This window comes from Sphaeramia orbicularis, chromosome 4 (assembly GCF_902148855.1).
Source record: "Sphaeramia orbicularis chromosome 4, fSphaOr1.1, whole genome shotgun sequence".
In the NCBI taxonomy this organism is placed as follows: Eukaryota; Metazoa; Chordata; class Actinopteri; order Kurtiformes; family Apogonidae; genus Sphaeramia; species Sphaeramia orbicularis.
In genome coordinates, this window is record NC_043960.1 from 35,976,039 (window position 1) to 36,000,758 (window position 24,720).

The following is a 24,720-nucleotide window of genomic DNA, read 5'->3' on the forward strand; positions in this document are numbered from 1 at the left end:
TCTTATTTTGATACAAGGACCAAGAATGTCTGGGCAGCCAAACAGCCTATTGTAAATCTGTCATGTCTACCACAAACCATTTGTTAGTGATATGTTTTACCTGAATTGTCCAATGTGTAGTGATTCATTTATTTTTATCTAAGTCAGTTTTGCCCCATGGGAAAAAAATGTTGCACTCCCCTGCTATAACTCTTATTAAAGGGTTACATCTTTACAAAACCAACAGCATAACATATTAGTGGGAGCTTTTTATGCACTCCCCTACGTTACAGCATTACCTCATGGGCAAACACTGCCCAGCAGAGGATGTCTAGGTCACAAATTAGTAATCCTCTGTAGAGTAAGTGCTCATACGTACTGTAGGTACAATGTTGCCACAGTTAGAATTAGGCTGCATGAACCAGGCTCGGCCTTGAACTCAATGGCCCTTTGCTTCTGCACAGCTCCTGCCGACTCCCAGGCCCTGGTCAGCACCGTGAATCTGGTCTGAATGAACTCCCACTGTCCACCAGCGCTGCAGTGTCCAGCTCTGCCCAGTCGAACCCACAGCAGCCCTCACACACTCAGGCTGAGCAAACACAGCCCGACCGCCAGGCAGAGCTGAAAGGCATTTCATCCCGCCATTTTGTAATGTAATTAACTTCGCTCTGTCCATGTTGAGCCAAAGCAAAAACCTCGCATGGAAATTAAATAAACAGAGGGGGCACAGAGGACACACAACTCATTTCCCTTAATACCTCAATAAAACTCAGGCCCGTTTTGATTGCAAACACCAACTCTCACATCACGCTCAAGGCTGGATTGTGAGATGAAGAATGTCATATTGAACCTGGGCCAAGCGCTATACTACGCTGGTGCTAAACACAACAACAGTCTGTTTTTAACATACTCACAATTAATTTAATGAGACTCAGAAACACCTGAGGACATGGGCACCTGAAAAGTCTGCTAGTTATGAGACAAAAAAACAAAACAAAAAAGAATGATACTATACATTTTGCAGGTAGAATAGACAACCATGGGAGTGGATCAAAGTGGAGTCATGAGGTAAATAGATACTGGGCCTATAAGCCCTAAAGTCTTCTTCCTTTATTTAATAAAGCAGCGATGGCCCCAGCTGAGGACCAAGGTTTATGAGGTTGTTTTCAGATTCCAATTTGGCATGGGGTACTGCTGCAAGCTCGTTTTAGTTTTCCGTGATTTTGTTTAATAAGTTCTTAAATACTCCTCTGTCTTACTGCTTGCTTTATAGCTTCGTGAATATAAAGAAACTCATGAAAATAGCAAAGTAAGAGGAGAAGGAAATGGTTTGAGTACCTTGTGTTGTGCTTTTCAGATCAGTGCTCTGTGTTTAAGATGGTTTTTCAATATCAGTAGATAATTTGCGATGAACAAGACAACTAGACAGGAGGGGACGTGTCCAGGTTTTGATTTATCGTGATAGTCTCCCTCTCATCCCCTCCATCAGATGTGCCCTTTGACCTTCCTCAGTCAAACACACGTGTACATCCGCCTCTGTCCACCCCCGTAAACTAGACCTCCTCTAAACCCAAAAGCCTCTAAACAACATGCTGGAAATGTGGTGTTATTTTTTTGGCTTTTTTTTTTTTGTAGTGTTTACTGGATCCAAATGTTTTCCCTACAAACACAACTGACCTTGTTTATGAAGGAGAGGAATCTGTGTTTTTTCCTGTCTCTGTCAGTTTAACACAACATTCTAGCCAATGGCAATCTAGCGAACCACAAGCACCCACTTACCTGCTGAGCACTGGCAATAAAATATTTACCGAAGGGGAAGATGTGAAAGAATAATTACCCGGTTAATCACAAATTACCTGAAAACACAGCGTTCCTACTAAATATAGTCAGTGTGAAACAGCTTGGGAGTTAGTCCAAGAACAACTAAGAGCACTTTAGAAAAATAAAGGCAAATTCTTGATGCACAGTAAAGAATTGCTTATTTCTAAAATAGTGTTTTGCCATCACAGCTCTCACTTTCAGTCTCTCAGTCTGTCACAGCTGGTATCACATTCTTTAACTGGTGGATATCCCACGCTGACAGCAGCTCTTTGGGTTTTCATCGACTGTCACGCATATGGATAATAGGTTTGCGTAAGATGAGTACAAACCTGCAGCAGCAGCCTCTCGAAGGCCAGGCAGGCATCCCAGCGGGGCAGGCTGGGGTGGCGGAGGGTCTGGGCCGTGGCCAGTCCCAGCTGCAGCACCCCACAGTGACTCTCTAGCGCCCCCCAACTGCTCCGGAACAGACGTGTGTAGGAGCACAACTGCTCAGGGGTCACACGACCTGAGAGACAGAAGACAGAGTTAAATCTGGGTGAGGGGGCTGGAACAGAGTTATAGTTTTGAAAATGTTACTAGTTTTCTTCTTTTTTTTAATCTTTAGTCTTTATGCTCAGTTTGTTTTTGTTGAGTTTGGCTTAGTTGCTTAGTTTTGTATGAATAGTTTTATTTTGAAGAAATGGCTTTTTTTTTTTTTTTTTACTATCACTGCTCGTTTTAGTATTTCAGCTATTATGAGGGAAGTGTTCATTTATAATAATATAAATAATTATAAGATTATTAATATAGCAGTTTTCAAGGCACCCACAGCGCTTCACATAATTGATCCATTATTCATTCCCTCTCTGGTGGTGGTAAAGTACATCAGTAGCCACAGTTGCCCTGGGGCAGGCTGATGGAAGCATGGCTGCCAATACACGCCAACGACCCCTCCGACCACCATCAAACATTCACACACATTCATACACCAGTTTGAGTGACAGTGGAGGCAAGGTGGGTGAAGTGTCTTACCTACAGCACATGACTAGGACAGAGTGGGTTTCGAACTGCCAACCTTTCGGTTATTGGACGACACGCTCTACCTCCTGAAACCTAAGCTGAGATACACAGAGTGTATCAAATCAAAAACAATATACACAACTGCCATTCATTAAAAAATGTAACTAGTGCGTTACTGCATCATCACATTAGATCCTTGTAATCAGGACAAAGCATTGACTGTATAAACGAGGTAGAAGAACTTAACAACTGTGTCGTCACTGATTGTTTTTATGACTATCATCTTGAAGCCTCGAGCTCTGGTTTCCATTGCTATATTTGCTTTTTGGAGCCAAAAGTGACTATATCCTCCTGAGTCCCGGGAAAGTAAATGTTTTGGCTTTTTTACATTAAATAACTGTCTTGATTGGAAATAGCATAAAGCAACACTTTTTCAGATACTTTTTTTAATGGAATGTCCTTTGCAGTGGACAGCCATTTTTTAAAGACATTTTTTTTAAGTAAAGCTGTGAGCCCCTACAGAGGACAAAAATGCATTGCTGGGTCTCAAGAGGATATGGGTGGAGCTGGAGAAGCAGACCTTACTGACTCAGTAAATGGTAAACTCCAACATTTTCAGTTATATTCAATAAACAGAAGCTCAAAAAGTCTGATTCAGCAGGTGTGAGCTGTCGTACACATCTGTAACTTGTAACTCAAAGCCAACATGATGACAGACCTCAAATCCTTCTATTCACCATAAAATCCATTTAACAGAGAAATCATTTTCAAAACGACCATCACTGCAATTATTATAGGCTTCAAATAAGAGAATGGCATCTGAAATAACACATATTAACTGAACTGAATTTTTGTAGAGTGAAGCTTAGAGGTGGTCTAACAAAGGCAGGTCTTCTTGAATTCAGCATATAGTGGTTTGTCAGTATTATTACACTGTAGGATACTTTGCATTAGCCTCACTTTCATGTCACAGTTGTTGCCCCTTGAGAGACAGAAGTATTGCAATCACAGTGAAACCTGAGGACAAAACAAAGCTATTTTAACTGGATTTCTATTTTTGTCTCAGTTTGTGTCTCATTGAAGGTTTTTCTTTTTTTTTTTTTTTTTCTGGATTTGAGTGATACTATTTTTATCCCTACCATCACCCAAGTGAGTGTATCACAGTCAGATGTGTCTGTCCTTCCCTGTAACTATAAATCACCAATTACACCACATTCCCTTATGAAACCTTTAGACGAGGTGGGTCTCGAGCATATTTTGGTCCTGCTTGAGGATTCACCGCACCAGGATACACAACTGGATTCCGGAATATCACAATTGGGAGATAGGCTACTTTTTGACATTTTTGTGATTTTGTTATAAATAAAGACAGTCAATAGTTGCCCATCTGTATATGTGATGAACCGGTGACATGTCCAGGTTGTACCCCACCTCCACCTGTTGGTAACTGGGATAGCCCCAACACCCCCATGACCTAGGCAAGGATTAAACAGTTTGGAAAAATGAATGAGTGTGTGATGGCAGCTATTGCTCTAATCCAGAACTACTACTACTACTACTACTACTACCACTACTACTAATAATAATGGATTAGATTTCTATAGCACTTTTCAAGGCACCCAGAGCACTTTACATTAGTGATCCATTATTCATTCGCTCTCACATTCTCACTCTGGTGGTGGTAAAGTACATTTGTGGCCACAGTTGCCCTGGAGCAGACTGACGGAAGCGTGTCTGCCAATTTGCTCCAAAATGGCCCCTCCGACCACCACTGAACATTCACACACATTCATGCACCAGGGTGAGTGACACTGGAGGCAAGGTGGGTGAAATGTCTTGCCCAAGGACACAACGGCACATGACTAAGACAGCCGGGATTCAAACCACCAACCCTTCAGCTACTCGACAACCCACTCTACCTCCTGAGCCATAGTCACCTCAATAGCACTGAAAATATTGACACTGTAAACACATCTACTCCACTACATGTACCTTCACACTGGAAAAAATCAGAATCTTACCAAGTGTATTTTTCTCATTTCTTGTCAAAATATCTCATCACACTTAAAATAAGACATAATCACTTAAAGAGTAACTTTAAGATTTTTTTTTTGCTTGAATTGCGCGAATATATCATGAATTTAGCAAAAAAAAATCTTCCAATGGATCAAGTAAAAATTTTCTTGGTAAGATTTCCTGAAATAAGATTTTGAAGATCTGTTGTCTAAAAGTAAGTTCTTATATCTCACTGAAAAGTTACTCTTTAGGTGATTATGTCTTATTTTAAGTGTGATGAGATATTTTGACAAGAAATGAGAAAAATACACTTGGTAAGATTCTGATTTTTTGTAGTGCACCACAACTGAGACACATTTGTTTACTCCATTCACTGCATAGTGGAATTAATAGGCACAGCAGACATAATCTAATTGGCTTTTGAATTTATTTGCTGCTAGTTTTTGTTTTAGTCTTAGTCTTCAATGACTATAATAACTGTGATTTGGGCCCAGCAGAAAATTCTTTTGTCTTAATAGTCCTTTATGAGCTATCTATTACAAACATAAATGTTTCAACACACACTCCAACATAGTTATTCATCCTGATGGGAAGAGTGAACAGAATAAATAGACAAGCTTCCCTCAAACATAACAGCCTTTTTAATAACCATCATACACTCAGCAGAGGGCAGAGGGGAATGACTGATACCAAAGCAGACCATAATATTATCTTAATGAGCACAAACTCTACAGGCTGCAGGAAAACGAGGTGCTGTTCAGAGGAGTGTATGGCTGTGTACAATATTCTCATATATAAGCTCCAGGTGGTGTGTTCCTGTCAGTTTTCTATGAAATGTTTATACGAGTCACAGTATGTGACTAAACTTCAGTAAGTGTGTGCATCTGCTTGAGGTGCACCAACCCAGATAAGAGCTCCTGAGAGCCTGTCTTGAGTGTGACTAATGAGTGTAAATCAGAGGTTTTTCTCAGATTATTTACAGAGACGGCAGATAGAGTCTGGGACCCTTGCACTGTTTAGGAACCCCCAGCACCATCCAATGGAGATGCACAGAGACAAAGGAAGAGCAGCATGAGGGTATAAGGGCCAGGGGGGTGCGCAGGGTGGCCTGGAGGTACGAGGGCTGGGATAGAGAGGGCACACGTTTAACTCCCCATAAAGCCTACTTCTTCATGTTGATGTTCTGAACCAGCACCAGATGTGGGAGTATTTCCTGTTGGACTACATGGCCAGTGTTTTCTTTCGCAGGGCCAAACACATGACTAGAGGAGAAACAGACAGACAGAATAAAAAATGGTGCAAAAAGCTGCAGAATGCTAAACACAATATGTTGCCACAGCATAACAGATGTAAAGACAACACATTTTTAGTTTTGGTAAAACTGGTTGACAATACCTATGGTTTTCACAAACAAAACTGGAGGGAGTCATATAGGGAAGCAAGTGACAATAAAAAGATCCTTTTCACTGGCAGCCAAACACATGTCTGATAGTTTGACTGGTGGAAAACACAGTTTCTAAAATGAACCAAAAAGGTATGGTGTGCTAAGGCATGGGCAAAAAAGCCAACTGTCTACAAAAGACTTTTCTTGCTGAAATTAAAATAGTTTAGAAGAATAAGCTCCAGTCCAGACATTTTCAAAATCCTGAAAAGCCCTATTGTGAACACATCCAGCCATAAAAATTCTGGCAGCATAACTAAGGTTCACAAAGCTTGATGTGCCAACCATAATTCAGCACAGAAACAGGAAATACGGCCAACGTGAGGGCCAAACATAATTTTTACTTGAGAATAGGCAAGAATGGCACACTACAGGCCAAATATAATCAGACTTCAGAGCAACGGCACAGTATATGGGACACTGACAAAATGTAAGACACTGGCAGAAAGAAAGTGACAAAAGAGAGAGAGCCACACAAAAGCCTGTTCTCCATTACACAATCAAACAGCTCCAGTTGAGCCTTAGTGCTTAGCTTATCTCTGTCACTAAATTTCACTCAAAACAATTTTGTGATTCTTCAGGCATCTTGTTGCCAGATGCAGAATAAATGTCAGAGTGATGTTCTGTCAGCTGAGCTATGGGTTTGAACCCCGTGGGTTTATAGTAAAAGCCGGACTGGAAAGGTTCTAATTTTCAGCCTCTAATAAATAATACTCACATGTTAAAAGGCACTGTTTTTGTACCTTGACTTAGCTTCAATAGTAACTTCGCTCTTTGCTTAATTGTTGGCATTAATCAAGTGTTGTCAATATAGTTGTGTTTAAATACAATAAAAACTCTTATAAGGTCTCCTAAAATAATGTACTATACCCATGCAACTATACATGACCTGGTTTAAGTACCTTAGGTATAACGCGTTCCTGGTATAATGTTTATCCATTTAGATCAGGTCTGCATCAACCCTACTTCACCCATAATATCAACACATGCATTTGTTGATTATTGCCCTTCACCCCAAAGCTTTAAAAATATACTCCACAGTGTCTGTCGCTCTCTGGAAATCACCTAAGATGGTAAATACACCTGAACCTCTTGGGCATTTTAACATTCTTCTGAGTGCCTTCTTTGCAAGAACATCCATAAAACAAATCATGTTCTCAGTCTCATGCTATAAACAGTCTGAGCTGCTGCCCATTTCAACCTGATGTGTAGAAGTGGCAATTGAGGCTCAGCCGTGATCAAAGTTGTGAACAATGCAAAAAGGTTAGGGGCCAGCAATGATTTAGTCCTCTTACTGGAAGATGACTTGCATTTTAGGTGCACAGGGTTACTCAGAGGCTAAGTGATGTCTGATGTCAGCATGGAGCTGAGTGGTGGCCTGCCTCAGCAGCTGGACAGCCTCATAAGTAATTTTACATGGATATAGGACACGGGAAGGCTGGGAGACTTTTATTTATGCACTCCAAGGAGGGAAGGACATGGAACTTTTATTTGTGGATACGATGTGGGGCCCCTTCTAAGACATTAATGTACAGCAAAAGCAATATCAGAATAGCACAAAACTACACTACAATTGTTTACAAGAGTTTTCTGTCCTTCTCAGGCAATAAGTTTGTAATTGCTAATGCTGACATGTTTTCTTAATATAACGTCATAATGAATAAGACACACATGTCTGAACTTAAAAGTACATTAATACTATTACACTATCTATCTGCATTGTCTGTTTGAATAGATCTAATTATATATTCTACAGTGCAATTTTCAATATTAAAAATGACCAAGTAGAAGCATTTGTCTAGTTTAAACAGCATATCACAACATATACATCAGTACAAAGCAAAAACAATTACAAAAAATTCAAATTTAATTCATTTTTGTTGACCTGTTTGTGAAATCAAAGGCTGATTACCTCAAATCTAACTATGCATAACATGCAGCATTATGATTCAATATATTGCGATATAAAACTCTAATAAGATAAAAAAGGACTACGTTTATTTTATACAAAAAATACAATCTGCATTTTCATTTATCACAGTCCTTGTAAAATCACTATTTGTGCAATCTGAGTGAAGGAATGAACATTTATCTGTATTGATCTAGTGTACATGTATCTATTCATACATATATCACAAAAAATATTGTTTCTGTATGAATGTTTTCCAACACTCTACGTATCACTAATCAAAAAATGCACATGATAAATTATGGAGATGCTCATATCTGACCCTCACTGAACAAAGATGTTGGAAAAAATGAATTAACATGCATGAGGTGCGTTGTAGTGATCCAATACAACACAGCACGTTGTCTCCAGTGGAGCAAAATAATCATGCAAAATAGAACATAATACAAAGTCATTTTAGCTTTTTGGATGTCATCCAAATACTAATTTAAAAAGCAAAGAAGATGCTATAAACCATGAATACTTATTTGAAGCTAAATGAAAAAACAAATTAATGTTGTGCTTTTTCACTCCCCCAAATTAGACTGCTCCAAATGATGAAAGCAATCAATTGTATCTCATTGTGTCTCATTCCTCAGCGTCATTAAAAGCCCAGACTTCACCACAGGAAGAAAGACCCTGTCAACACATCTCATTTACACTGCAACACTAGCGCAAGCAATGTATATACATGGACCATGTGACACGGACATACATAATGTGCATGGGTACATACACACAGATGAACAGATAAGCGCACTTTTACAACGATGAAACCAAAGTTGTCTCACTAATTCCCTGCTAAGAGCAAAAAAACACCCAAAATAAACACTGGACTTCTCATAACCACAGACATATTCACACACATACACACAACACGAGGGAATTTCATCATGCTATTGTGCTATGAGAAAACTGAGGGGTCACGGTACGGCGCTGAGAAAAGGATTATTTTCTTTTTCTCTCTCTCTCTCTCTGGATGATCTTATCCTGTTGAGATGAAAATTAGCCAAGCTGGTTCGGTCTGTATGGGAGAACTTGGGGCCTGCAGCGTATAGATACAGCATTTTTTTTTTTTTACTGATCTGCACAAACTCACCAGAGTGAGAATCTGCTCTGGTGAGAGAGTGGAAAAATTTCTCCTCTCCTAGTGAGAGTGAGTGGGCACTGGGACAGCAGATAGGTATTAATGCTAAGCGTTTTATGTTACTGGGTTTAGCTCGGTCTCATATGAGTGGAGCATGATGGATTGAGAACTCTGCTGGTGGTGCCGGTGGGCAGGATGGGAACTGTGTGGGGGCCGCACTGAGGGGTTTGTGGGGCTTCGTGGAGTCTGGTCCTCTGCCAGTGGCGTATAAAGGTCCAGTGTGTGAGTGCCCCTCTTCTCTCCCCACTTCTCTCTCTTTCTCTCTCCCAGCAAAGACATTAAGTCAACAGCCTGTCAGTCAGCTTTAACGCTACACATTCTTCATACTTTCTTACATTTACTGTCACCCTCAATATTTTATGTTCCTGTCTATTCCTGCAGCTTTCTCTTCTTGTTTTCCATTTGTCTGAATAAACCCACATTGTCGCAGCCTTCTAGACTTAGAAGGGATAAAGTTCGGCTGTTTAGCATAAATGTGTGAAAGGAAACCACCATGTGTATATGCAGATGCTTGGCAAAGTGTGTGGGATGTGTGTGCACATGGGTGTGTGTGACCTCCAACATATTACAACCTGCTCGTTACGAGAGACAAGACCTTCTTTACCTCATAGATTATAGGAGCTGAGGGACCACACTGCCCCTCCCTTTTAAACCCCCTTTTTGCCAGATGCTAACCTGCACATTAGCTGCGTATATGTGTGTTTGTGTGAGTGTTGCGTGAGCACATTATTCATCTATTACCTACGTGAGTCAGAGGAAGGCATAAAGGTGAACATGCATTAGGGCACTATATACTTCTGCAAGTAATGACTTTATTTTTCGCGTGCCTACACATATTTTTATCCCCAACTTCAGCCCCCTTTGCTCCATTAACAAACAACAAAAGTTTTCTAAAGCAGCGTGTGTGCGAATGTATGTGTGTGTGTGTGTGTGTGCGAGTGTGTGTCATAGAGCCAACATGTGGTTCAGATTTCCTTTGTGGCCACATGGGCAAACATACAGCAAGGCAAAGACTGTGGATCTCAACAGGAGGCGCTATGGCTCTACAGACACTGCAGCACCGCCATACACAAGTACATTATATCTGATCAGCTTTTGTTTATGATACTTTTACTTAATGCAGATGTTTCACGTTAGCATCCTTTAGTTTCAGTTAGTATGAGATGGCAGAAAGCTTTTGTAGCTTTTTCAAAACTTTTATTTTGAAGAATTAACTAGTTTTGATTCCATTTTAGTGTTGGTTTTTCACTCTTGTACACCATGGACCATTCAGATTGTGGGAAGTGATTTTGCCTGCAATGTTGCTTTGTTCATTGTACTATTTATTCATTGGTTTTTTTTGGTTTTCATGGAGCATGTTTTGAGTTACTTTTTGTTAATGATGACAAAAAAAAAGGCTGACAAATGGGGAACAGGATGTGTACTCCTTTGCTGGTGCTCAGGCTCCTACCCATGCTCATCTTGATTGGCAGCTTCTCCTTGCTGGCTGCTTCCACAAGTTGCCGACGAACCTCCATCACACCCTCCTTTTGCTTACTGGTCAGCATGGCCTCCCACAGTGACCGTGCTGTAGATGACCTGATAGGCAGAATAATAACTCAGATTAGTCATGAGGATTAAAAAAACATCCTGAAGTAAAGGTTGTGAGAGTGATTTTCAGCATCCGCAAGTAGAACTGTTGCTGTTTTTGCTGTTTGGTCAATGCATGTCACACAAAAGCACAACGTGACCGAGTGCTCGTCTCAGTGATACAGAGCCTTCTGGTCAGGGAGTCATGTCTCCCCTATGGGATCCCTCACAGGAAAAAGCACAAATTAGCAGAGGGAACATTAGGAATGTTCACCATCCACCTTAAATGTCTGTGTGCTAACATTCCTCAGGAGTGATCAGTGCTGTCCTTACATCAGTGACAGAGCAAATCTGGAGACCAAGACTCCTCTTGATACCATCTCAGTGCCTGTCTCAGTCCCTCGTCTCATTATCTGCTAGGTTATGAAACACACTGATCCAGATCTCTGCTGGGAGACTGAGGACAAGGCATGTGTGTAAGACTATTACCATCTGCCACAAGCGGTGAAAACAGCTTCAAGTCTTTCCAGTCAAGAATCAAAGAGTGTTGCTGCGCAGCTTCATCATTATTAACTTTGCAGAGAGTGACAGATCATCTTATAAAATGGCCCCTGTACATGAATTCAAACTGTGATCATATTTTGTATATCTCTCTTGTGGTATCATCTCAAATTTCTTGCACTGTTAAAGACACTGACACTTCTGTGAAATAAAAGGCATCAAAAGCAAATGTCTGTGTCTTTGAATGAATTATCTTCTTCATACACGAAGGAGTGATCAGAAACTGGAGTGAGAACGAGACAAAGAGGACAGAGCAGAAGAAGGAGAGAGAAGGTAGGAGGGAGCTCGTTGACAAATCCACTCTGTTTTTCTTTTCTTTCTTTCTTTTTTTTTTTTTTTAAACTTTTTTCTTCTCTCGCCTTTTCTCCTTTCTAACTGCTGCCATGTGTTTAATATCAGATGTAATCTGTTCCAGACCTTGGGCCTGGGCTGGATGGGGAGGAGAGGGGCTCACACTGGGACGCCCGCCATCTTCACACTGGAACCAGACACAAAGACCAGCAAACACAACTCAGCTCAGGACAAAAGTCAGATGTAAAAAACTTACACATTACAAACTACTCCAAAATAATAATAAAAAAAAAATCATTAAGGTATTTTTTAACAGTATCTTCATTTCTGCAAGTTTATATTAAGATATTAATGGAGGTGGTTAAGCTATTGACCAAGACTTATGACAAGGTGGAATATCTGGAACCGGTTCTCAAAGTTCTTCAGAAAAACACAACCACTGGACATGATGTGTTACGCAAATCCTGAGGTCCCACATACTTCTCATAGTTGAAATACCAATAGTGTGACTTGACCGGGACATATGTGAGCAGTTGTGTGCGTACAGATGCATGTGTATATATTTGCACAACCATGTGCATCTGTGTTTTCTAGGAGGATGGTGGGCGTTAGTTGAGTGTGGATAAAATATGGTTCTAATTTGGCTCTTTGCCCACCCAGCCCCCCACTGGTCGACTCCCCTGACGCTTTCCCTGGGCCATTTGGTCAAACGAAGGTGGGGGTTTGGAGCTGGCCACAGGGGTGAGGGGTGAGGTTTACATTGGCAGGGTGCGAGACAGGCTCCATAACCAGCCGGGGAACCTTGTTGAGTAACTATTCTACTATGGAAGATGGGGTGGGGGGTGTAGAGGGCGCGTGTGCTTGGACATCTGTGTGACTGGATGTGTGTGTTAAATGCTGTTTACCTCTGTCTGCTGCTGTACAGGCTGCTCACACACAAACTGAAGGGGGCACTCTTACACTTACACACACACCATAGTTAATGTCCTCTAGTTTTCTTGGACAGGCTGAGTGGGTGTGTTGAGAGTGTGGGCATTTGTACCCAAACTAAATTCCACTGATGTGTAACGAGTGTTGTACTATTAAATTGTAGTTAAGAATCAAATTCTGTTACTTGAAAAAAAGATACACTTACAAACTTAAAAATGAACACATATGCGTCCATTTAAGTGATGAAATACCTCTGACCATTGCCAAGTCATTAATGACTGTGAGGTGAGGAGGGGGATAGTGTTACTGGAAGTGTGTGATGCAGCAGAAAAGAATGGTTCTAACCATTCTGACTCAGGATTTCTACAATTTACTCTCCATCCTTAGGCCCCCTCTTTCTGTAGCTGAAAATGCATCAGTATGCACGCACACATTATAATGTTTATTTCTTTATTCTGCCTCCCTCATGTACACATTAGTAATCCTGTACAGTATTCACGACATGAATCAGATGTGAGTCATTTTACAAACATAAAACATGAAGCCTGAAGGATGTGCAACAAAAGGGTCTTTGAAGCCCCCTCCTCTCAAACAAAACCCATTATATTCTGACTTTTTTTAACCTCTTTTGATGAAAAAGTACGTGTTTTTCATCAAGTACTGTGCTGGCATACAAATCTCGGGTATGTGTACTTTACTTATATTAGGAATTTTTAAGGTTGTGAATACAGAATTGAAGATTTTACTTAAATAAAACATCTGAATGCTTCTTTTACTATAACAGGTAATTTTATTGTCTTGTAGAAAGTGGTTAAAACCTTCGGAGTCTACCATATAAAAATATATTAAATATGCTTCTCAAAAAGACTCATCCAGGGTGTACTCCGCCTTCGCCCATAAGTAGTTGGGATAGGCTCCAGCAACCCCCTCCACCCTAGTGAGGATAAAGCAGGTTCAGATGATGAATAAATGAATGTTTCTCAAAAAATGTCTCGCTTTAATGATCACGTATGAAATTACCTCAGAGTTTAAGTACTTCAGAGGAACTGACTGCATCTTATTTGGCTAATGCAGACTGATGGGAACACCACTGTTTGGAATATATCAGCATCTGCACAACACATCCACAAACTGCAGTATAGGTGTGTGTATATGAACTGAAACATCAAATAATAAAGAGTATAGAGACTCTGCAGACTGCTAAACCAGACAATAATTCATTCCCCAGAGCAGATGATTCAGATGATCATTCTTCTTTCCAGTATTTTAGAAAGAAGAACAGACTAGTGGAATTGTGCAAGGTCAGCTCCACTCCTCTGTGAGTTAATTTATGGCGTGTGTTTAATAAAGCAAGAAACACTGTCAATTTCCTGTAAACATCCCCATGTACAACAGAACATGACACGGGACCAAGAAAAAAGACTGGACCTAAACCAGACCCGGCCTTGAGTGTCCTGGCAAGATGGACAAATGACATGTGAGGGGGTTTATGGAGCAAAAAGCAAGGAGAGAGTGATGCAGGAAGTGTGGAGAGGAGGAGGAGGAGGAGGAAGAGGAAGAGAGAAGCCCAACGTCAAGTACACAAAAATAAAATTTACATCAACAACTTTTCAAAACATCTCTACAGCACAGAGAGATTAATCAAATTCAGGAGAAGGTGGGAGAAGGTGAGAAAGGAAAGGATCCCGACGGGGGGGAGGATGCAGGATTCCCTTCCACTTCTCATGTTTCTCGGTTAGTTTACCATTTCAAAAGAAAGTCAGCAGTGGGGGGCTCTTTGAAGGAACGGGGCTGAAGGAAGTAAACTGCCATCTTTGGGTATGTTTTATCATCTTATTGAACAAAATGCACACACTCTCTTCTCCGAGTAGAGAGTGAGTTCTGTAGTAAAACTCAAATGTCAAAGAAGACGTACAAGACAGAAGAGCCTATATTATCTGCCTTGATGGGAACACAGAGTACAAGTTGTTCAGGTGAAAGTAATCTCCTTGATTGATGTACTGGGGGTTTCCTGAGGAGATGGGGATTCTACATGGAGGAGAAAACAGAATTAGGGAGCGGAGGAAACTGACATGTAGCATCAGAGATGGACCAGGGGACAAGTCAGCTCAGTGAGCACTAAAAAGACACTATGTGGCTAAATCCTGTTATCTGATATATTTTACAAGTAAAAACAACATGACATGAACTCTGTTTTGGAAACAATTAAAGGCATCATTGACCCTCAGGGCTGGATGGTAAAACTGAAGTTCATGGGACAGAGGAGGAATTGGTTTTCCCCGCTTTTAACTTTTTATTGTTTCTATAATAATCATAATGGTTTTTACATAGGTACAGCTATAATATCGGTAAGTCTACTTCTATTACTTCCTGTGTGGCAGACGTTTCGTAACCCAAACTAAGGATGGGAATTGACAAGAATTTGGCATTTTGGGTTCCATTATCAAAAGCACTTATCATTTCTCTTATTGATTCTCATTGGATTACAGAATAAACTATAGTACAAATGGCTTTGTTTGCATTAACTCTTTAATACCCAATATGCACTAACATTTTGCATTTGATTTGAACAAAACTCAGAGGGTTATGAAAGGAGTGTGGGAGCTACTAGAGGTACATTTTGCATGTTGGAGGTATTTCCCTTTGTTGTAATGGAAGCTCTGCAACTGTCTAAATGGCCCTAGTTTTGTGTTTACTGGTGAAATACAACCATACGTTAGAGTTCTTCTGAACCAAAATGCAGAAATGACCTGTAATGCATTTGATGTGATGATGTCATGGAACCGATAAGCATAGTCGTCAAGCAAGCAGACTAACTATTCCAAGGAACTGAGCTACTGGTAACTGGTTCTTCGATTCCCATCCCTACATACAACTTTGATAAATGAATCCAACTCAGTTTGTCATCGTTCTGAAAACTTCATCTCAATATACTGTATATTTCATCTGATAGCTCAGCTGTATTATGGAGTGAAATAACGGAGAGAACGTTTAACTTCAGCTTTTATTCAATCAATTAGATTTTCAAAGTGTCAAAAATTTACGTACTTGATATTATTTTGTGGCATTAACTTAACTAACTGTAGAATTATAATACATGGGGTAACACTCTATGAGCTGAACCCAACACTACTGGAGTTTTGGCCCGTTCTTCCTGCAGAACCAGTGTACCCGAGTCAGGTTTGTGGGCCTCCTTGGAAAACCTTGCTTTTTTATTTCAGCCCATAAATTGTATTAAAGTTGGGGCTTTCTGATGGCCATTCCACAACTCTTTGGCCTTAAAGCTGCTGTAGGCAGAAATCAGGAAAAAATGCTGGGATTGAATATACACACCCTCCTCTTGCAGCTCACCATCTCTGTCCAAAGCACAAACCAGGCTGTACATAAATGTAGATGACAGAACACCATTTAGAACAAAATCCAATAAAATGACAACACTGTATAATTCAGAACAAGTACAATATCTTATGTTTTGAGAATTTCATTGACATATTACGTTAACTTATTCTGTTGAGTTACTTAGTGTAAAAGGCACCAGAAACATTTTGTCAAATGATCTTAAAATGTAACAGCAAAGGAAATATAAAGGAAGCAGCTACTGGAGACTGCAGTCCAGCAAAATGCAAAACAACAGTTGCTCGACTTATTTAAAAGTTTTCAATAATAAGGGAAAACTGTGTCTCAAACAACAAAAATATCAGTGAACAATGAATCATACGAAGCACTGATGAGCTGTCATTAAGCTATTTTTGGCTTTTCTTTCTTTTTTTTTTTTAACTTACACTGTCATTTGAGTGTTTCTTCATTTGTGCCATAGTATACTCATCTTAATCCCATTTCGTTAGTTTTATTGTTGTTTCTTAACAGCCTAGGAACCAGAGACATGGGTTATAAATGACCTAATTCGGCTATAGGTCCTATATAAGTTTCACCTGTTGTATACTTCCAAATGTAACAATGCCTGTAAGTATTGTCCCTAAAGAATAAAATTTAAACACAATAAATGTCCTTCCACTGTGGAAAAGTAAAATGAAAATATCATGATCTGCTGCGTTGATGTAAGAAAACACAAGCAGCAGAGAAACAGTTGAGAGAGTCTTCGGCGCTACAGGCCTTTATAACTGTCAATAACCTGTTTTTTTCTCCCCCTCACTGAAAAAACTGTGATTGGAGAAGATCATCTGTCACAGCTTAAATTTCACTATTCTTAAAGGTTATTATGGAATTTTTGCTCAGTGAAGCATAAAAACAAAATTGTCTACTGCAGCTCTACGCCATGTTGTTAGCATTTTAGAGGTATTCTGTCAAAGCTTCAGCTTCAGATACAGTTTCAAAATATCCACATAATTCTCCCTTTCATGATTCCCTCAATTTTATGAAACCCACCAGTTCATCTTGCAGCAAAACCCTCATCATGAGTGTTCTTTGGGTTTCAAGGTTTAATAAGACACAGTAATATTGGTGTGTGTAACTTCTGACCTTCTAAAAATGTGATCAAGAGTCTATTATTCTGAAATGTCATAACCACAAATTAAAGCAGTCGGGCTGAATGGTGAGATAAAATGCCGGAAATTGGACAGAAAACTAAGTTTGAATGCATTAAGCCAAGGGGTATGTAAACATCTGACCTCAACTGTAACACAAAATTATAATATGGATACTAGAACTCATTTCCCACAGTGTATCTTATAATCCACTGCAGCTCTGATAAAGGTATTACACTGTTGCCTTTGAAGTTAGAATAAAATATTTTTACCTATTCTCATGAAATGATCGTGACATGTAATTTATTTTTGATAGATAAAGTGAAACTGCGACTCAATATGAAATCATTGCCTCGGGGCAAAGGTGATTACTGATGTATATAAATGTGTCTGAAAACAACATTATTCCAACTTTACAGACAACAGTGTATAACAGACATATTTTATGTTTACTATCCTGTTCAGCACTACTTGTGTGTTTGTTCAAAACCGAGCAGAGTGGCCATATGTGAGAACTCATTCCACACTACCAAACTATGACAGCTGAACTTGCTGCATTTCCATTCAACAGTGTGTATCAACGCTCATAACATGAAGCTTGCACAGCTAAGTATAGGATGGCAAAACAATCTCTTCCATATAGGCAACCGCTGTAAAATCACTGTGGCCAGTTTTCATACTCCCTCTTTATTCTTGTTGAGTAAAAACAGGGTTCGCTGCCCTCAACTGTCTGTCATTTGCTTCTTCGTCTCCACATTCTATTATCTTTGTTTTCGCTCTTAGATTTCCCATACAGTCAAATAAGTGTGCATAACTTTTTTTTTAATTCATGCTCACTTTTCCCAGCTGGGACAAAAATAGGTGTTTTCCCTCCTCCTTGGTGGTACGCATGCAGGATCTGCTGGGCAGATTTGAGGGGATGGCAGCCTTGCAGTGTTTTCTCATGGCAGGGTGCGGTTGGTTACTCTGCCTGGCTTGAGCTCAGCATCTCCCGCGGCAGACCCAGAGCACCTTGGCCACCCGCACTCAGTTCTGCCCACATGCACACACTCCCACCACAGGATCAAGGTCCAAAGCGGCCAAATGACGGGTGTGCAGGGTTCAGTCTGAGACGGAGGGAAACTTGGTGCCCTTTGCCAATGGGGCTCGTATGTCGTACTCAGGATCAAAAGGGCCGTGCAGCCAAGCACAGCAAATTACACAGACTGGGCTGGAAGGCACCTGACCACAAACACACACACACACACACATACACAGACACCACACACACAACACTTCCACTGCCACTTTCACTCAACCTCATCTAGGAACTGTAAACTTTGCATCCTGACCCTGTTTGAGAGCTGAAAAAGATTTTCAATAGTAGAAAAAGACGGGGTAACTAAAAACCTGCATGTTTGAACACACCCACTCGACGTACTGTATACTTTCTCTGTGGCATGATTAGTAGAACCACAGAGTGAAAGTCAGGTTGTAGGATAAGGAAAAATTCACACCAGGTTATGAAAGACAATACCCCCGTAATTGCAAAGTAAGTGTGGGGTCTTGCTGGGAGAGCTAGAATCAACAACCACCCACAGAATGTTTAAGACACAGTAATCTATAAAAATATCCTGGAATTACTGAGGGTAATATCACACAAAAGGTTCAAATTAGGTCCACGCCTAATATTTAAAGGTTTGAGCTGGACTACACAACAGAACCAATCAAAACACACTGTGGTTTTTTGCTAAAAATAAGTCTACAAATCATAGGTGCATAAACATCCAGAAGGAGGGAACTTATTATGTAGACAATCAAACCACACAGAGCCAGTAAGGTCCTTACGCAGTTCACATCATGTACATACCTTTAAATGTGTGTTTTTTTAATCTTTTGCAGAATTAGGAATGATTAAGGATAAGAACAGTACACCTACAAAAACATGTATATGCAGAGCCCTGTCTTGAGCCCATTAAACCAACTGATATAAAAACTTCCTGGGGTGAACTGTACATTTGAAGGCAGTAAAATGAAATGGGAACTTGAGGCTCCTTTCTCGCTGTGCCTCGGCAAAGCTTCAATCTCCTAAACATCTATGATGAGGCTCAACTGGGCCATCTGCTCAGTGATAGCACAGCAATAAGAATCCTGCTGATCCGGCTGGCTTCAGTCAGACATGTTCTCCATACAAACACGGCCGCTGCTGCATTACTGTCAGTTAGACTTCAACGTCTGTCTTTCAGTGTCCACAGTACTTGGGAAAAGTGTCGACAATATCTGAATCAGCCGTCCAAAAACTTGATAAGATGGCTGTGGGTCATGTTAAAAGATGGTGAGTGATTGCACAGTGTGAGCTGAACCTCTACATAGCCAAAAATCCTGCCTGCTTTGTCAAACTTCAACCAGGGCTGCACAATTTGTCATTTCAGCATCATGACTGTGATGTACACATGATAATTGGTCAGGGTCAATTAAGGCAAATTAACTCAAACTAATCATGCAACTAGTTTAGCTGCACTTTTATATAAAAGCAAAACTTGTACTGTTTTCATTTTTCATCTAATCTACAGGAGAGGTCCATTCAACCTCTTTCTTTCAGGCAAACTTCAGATTTAATCTGATTTAATCTGTAGTAAATGGGGTGAATTTATTTACTGAGGCTGTGATCTGAGAGATCTGGCTGCAAAAAGATAAGCAATGACAGTTGTATGGAATTCTTTCCACTACAGAAACAAAACAAAATAGGTACTTTGTCAGCAGCGCTTTCATGGTAAATCAACTAAACTACCTAATTTCCCTCCAAAACCAACTCAGGTCAGTTCAACCGAGATTAAGACAGGATGGCTCATACAGAGATATAATTTTTCAGGAATTTCTTTTTTATGTATTACTTTTTATTTTCTGAGACTTTTCCTTTGGTAATTTTTACATATTGCAATTTTCTACTAATATTTTGCATTGTTGAATTCAGCCAAACTTTACCATTAAAATGTTAACTCAATTACAGATGCTTGTGGAACAGGATATACTAGAGGATGAGCATTAACACTACAGAATATCACATCCATCCACTGACTACATTCTGCTGGATCTGTTCGACAGTCATATCCAGGACAACTACTGTGACTCCAGTCATTTAACATGCATCTGTGGGTGTATTGTAAATATCTTATTGATGTGCCACAGACTGCGTCTGAAGGTTGGTGCAACCTGCCCCTGCTGAGCTCACATTATCTAAACAGCCCCGACTAGACAGATCTAAGACTGGTTCCATTACAACATAACCGCCCACCTAGCTCAGGGGTTTGTCCTTGGCTCATGTCCTACCCTTCCATGCTGCATTCAGAGTGCGTAAGCCCCGTTTATGGACTCAGAGCGTTAGACATTCTGCATGACAGCTCCAGCCACAAAACTCTTCTTCTCAGTCAAAGTCTTTTCCTCCTGCAGCCACATGAAGGGGCAAAGCGGTAGTGGAACACATGATGTAGGACTAATCCTTGCCATGTACAACAGGCCCACCACAGGCGCAGAACACGTGAATTTCAGTAGCCAAAAGGCAAGCTTCACTGAACCACTGGCACCTAATGCTCATCATGTGCTACTGGACACAGTCAGCAGGAGGGAGGGGATGACTGTAGGGGGTGAGTGTGTGTTTGGACATGTATGACTTCTGCCAGGTGGGAAAAATTTGAGTAAACACCTAAAATATGGGACACAACTACAAAATAAATCAGATGGGACTAAAGCTTCATGCAGATTTTGCTCTTGTTTTTGCCCTCTGTAATTCAACTGGCTTTTCTGGGCAGCCCTGAAGTCATTGCCAAATTTCAGTGGGTTGTTGTGTAATACAAAATGATTTTTTTCTGCAGAAATCATTTAACCTTCATTAGCAGCAGACCTATTACATTATTCAACATAGATCCATTATTTGGAGCTTGTCCCAGCTCACACTGGATAAAAGAGAGGTTGTTCGCCTTGATAGGCAGTCAATCAATCACAGTAAAACATTAACACATAAGAGTCTTCAACTGAACTAAAATGCATGTTTTTGAATTCTGTGGAGTCAGATACAAGCAGCCTTTTAGGTGGATTAAACACCAAGCCTTCTTTGTTAACTTAGAAAAATAATTTTACATAATATGCCAAATTTTACGGTGTTAGTAAGAACAAAGACATCAAGATGAATGAGTCACTATTTTCTGATTGATTCTCAGGAATTATATTACACTAAAACCTTTACATAACTCTGCAGGAAGATGACTGAATATAGCCAAAGCACACACTGTATATTGCACTCCATCCTGTGTTTTCTGTAGCTCTGTGTGTTTGTGGTTCAGCACCTCACTCAATCTCACAGACACACAGACCTGCAGCAAAGAGCAGAGCAAAGACAGGAGATAGCCGTGCAACAGGAGTTGATATGTTTTCAATTGTGTGCATGCATGCAATACCCAAAGATCCACACCCAAAAACAGCCTGAACACAGCTAAACAAGAGCAAGATAAAACAAAGCAGGCAGAGGTCACAGTCTAATACTCCACCACAAACCTCTTGTGGGTCAAAAGAGATTTTTATGAAAATCGAATATATTATGCCTTTAATTTATGAAACATGCAATAAGAAAGTGACTGCTGCCTGTAAAGTGACACTACATATAATACTGGCCATAGGAAATCACAATAAGCTAAAACAGAATGTTCACTTATATTACACTGGCAAATTTCCAAAAAAAAGAGGAGAAAAGTCTGCTCCACCAATGACAGAAATGGAAGTTTTCTCTTTGGTGCAGACTTGATTATTAAATGTTCAAGGAAAATGCACAAAAACACTATGTAGAATCAGAGAGGCAGGGAAAACCTCACTACCATACTGCAGTTCAACTCAAAATCATTTTAAGTGGAGAGCATTCAGTGTCACAATAGTAAATAAATTACATAAAAAATAAGCTTATCTTAAAATAAAGCCTGAACTACATCATTGCAGTCTAAACATGTACTGAACCTTAGATCTAGCTATGAACAAATGTGAAACAATAGTGGCATAATACACTGAGCTAACCTATAAGCACTCTATAGATATATGTAATACCTGCATGGCCAGAATACTGTAACTTAAACTTAAAAACAATTCCACTGATACTGTGGTGCTTTCACAGCTGAGATTTGACAGGCATTATTCTCATTCAGCTCCAAAAAAACCTGTTGCATACTCTAAGGACCATAAAAATGTCATCTTGTATTAGCTACTTTTAAATAGTCACCTCTCTGTTGCGCAAGGTTCCGTTTGAGGAGTTAAATGTTCAAGTCTAAGCTACAAGACATTCATAATGTGATAGATAGATAGATAGATAGATAGATAGATAGATAGATAGATAGATAGATAGATAGATAGATAGATAGATAGATAGATAGATAGATAGACAGACAGACAGACAGACAGACAGACAGACAGACAGATACTTTATTCATCCCGTAGGGAAATTTACAGGTTCCAGCAGTATCCACAAACTTAAAAACAAACAGTAGTAAAAACACAACAGTAAAAACAGAATCGTAAAAAAACACTTTAACTTTCCACAAGGAGTCAGTGCAGAGGAGACTGTTGTGCTTAGATTTCCATAAGAACAGATTACATACCACAATGGTTTTTATTTCTTGTAAAATTAACTTCATGTTGTGGATAAAAGCTTATGAATAGTCGAACTACATAAAAGTGACAAGGTGAAATTTTATTCCACATTGTGATCAGGTGTGATGTACTTACTCAGCCTGTGCTAGGCAGCCAGGGGCAAGGATGTTCAGGGAGTCAGGGGTGTGTTGCAGACTTGTGAGCTCTAGCATATCCACCTGTACATCGGTCACATGACCAGGTAATGGTTTCAGTACAGTTAGAATCTTCTCCACCAGGTTGTCACCATGATGACCAACAGCTCCTGAAAATGAAGAGACGGAAAGAGTGAAACATTGATGAAAGACTGACATTTGTATATATAGTATGCTCCAAACTGGCATTGGAATAGTAATGACAACAAAATCCAAAGAGTATGAAGATTTCACCTGTAAGATCCATTGTTCGGTCAATAAAGATAATGGATGCTTTATTTGGAGCAGTCTTCCTTCGGTTTTTGGCTTGAGGGTGATTGGCCAGTTCTCCTGCGATGATGCGGCTCATGGGACCAACAGCAAAGCTTTCCTCCCTGGTTCCTGTGGCCTCAAACATTGAATTCAGTGCAGAGGCCAGATGCTTGATTTCAAGTTGCAGCTCAATAGGGAGGGAGTTCATGTCTATATCTACCAGACTTCCAAATCTCTTTTTTTCTGGGCGTTTTGCGTTTACTGTGTCTAAGTCAGGTGAAAGCAAGGGAAACAGGTGTGCAAACGTTGGTGTGAGGAGGAGCTGTTGTGACACAGGGGCGAAGACCACAGGGACATGCATGACTTCAGCAGTGTAGTTCATGTTTCCCATCCACTCGCATAGCTTTTCTTCAAACTGCTCAAATACAGGACTACCTTCCATTTCAGTCGTGACATTGTTGGCGAGCAGGTGCACGGAGTGAGCGACTGTGGTGAAAACAACACAGTACTGGAAGTGACTGAGGGATATGATGTCTTTTATTATGTCGATTGTTCGTCCCTTCAACAAAGTGCTTACCACGAACACAGCTTTTGGTTCGTTTACGCTACAGGCTTCGAAACTTGAAAACTGCTTTAAATTCTTGGCTCCAGCCTCTAATAAGGCAGCAGCACCTCCGCTCCAGTGAAGAGCCTCTGCACACTTGTCATCCATAAAAACAACCGCTTTCTTTACCTTCGACAGCACCTTTTCCCACATCTGCAGCGGGAAGTGCGTAAAATCCTCCATCGACGACATTTCACTAAGTTCAGATCTTGGCTAAGTACAGTAAAATCAAATATACATCAGAAACTTCAGCAAGCAGCTCCAAAACAAATACGAGTCTCTTAAAGGTGACGTGGCGATTGCGTGTCGCAGCATGATGACGTCAGCTAAACTTTAACTCGTTGCTATGACGATCAGCAGCGCCCAGATAGAGAGGTGCTGATGTTAAAATGAATTAAGTATTTATATAACCGACTAAAAGTCATTATAATTAACAGCAGTCACGTTTCAGAGTAAATGAGACTGTATGATACACAAATAGTTGATAATTCAGCTTATACCTACAAGCATAAAAACATAACGTGCTCACACTTGAAAACCCTCAGCATGACTTATGAAAATCTTTAAAATATTGACTGTCACTGATATTGATTTGCAATATGGAAAATGTTTGAGACTGTGAATTAATACCGGAATTGGTTTGTGCAACAGATGTACAAAGGAATCCAAGATTTATTTAAAACAGTACATATAGTAATAAAGAATTAATGTAAATGAACCAAAAATCTAAGAGAAATAAGTCTAAGAGAAATAAACAGGCAATGACAAATTATTTAAACTGTTTAGATAGTAAGCATGTTTAAGAGATCCTGTGAGTTGGTGTCATGCCTTTTAATAGTGAATAAGAAATAAATGTGAATGACAAAATCCACAA

General features: G+C 40.1%; 1 protein-coding gene across 1 annotated transcript in view; it reads right to left on the reverse strand.

Annotated features, from left to right (window-relative positions):
• scfd2 (sec1 family domain containing 2) overlaps window positions 1-24,133 on the reverse strand; it is a 122,115-nt gene extending 97,982 nt beyond the window's left edge. Inside the window, exons 1-4 of the mRNA XM_030131654.1 lie at window positions 23,225-24,133; window positions 22,932-23,100; window positions 10,802-10,929; window positions 2,130-2,305 (exon numbers count right to left, since the gene is read on the reverse strand). Coding sequence (XP_029987514.1) covers window positions 2,130-2,305; window positions 10,802-10,929; window positions 22,932-23,100; window positions 23,225-24,038 — 1,287 coding nt within the window. The 5' untranslated portion in view covers window positions 24,039-24,133. The remainder of the gene's footprint in view (window positions 1-2,129; window positions 2,306-10,801; window positions 10,930-22,931; window positions 23,101-23,224) is intronic.
• Window positions 24,134-24,720: the final 587 nt, after the last annotated feature.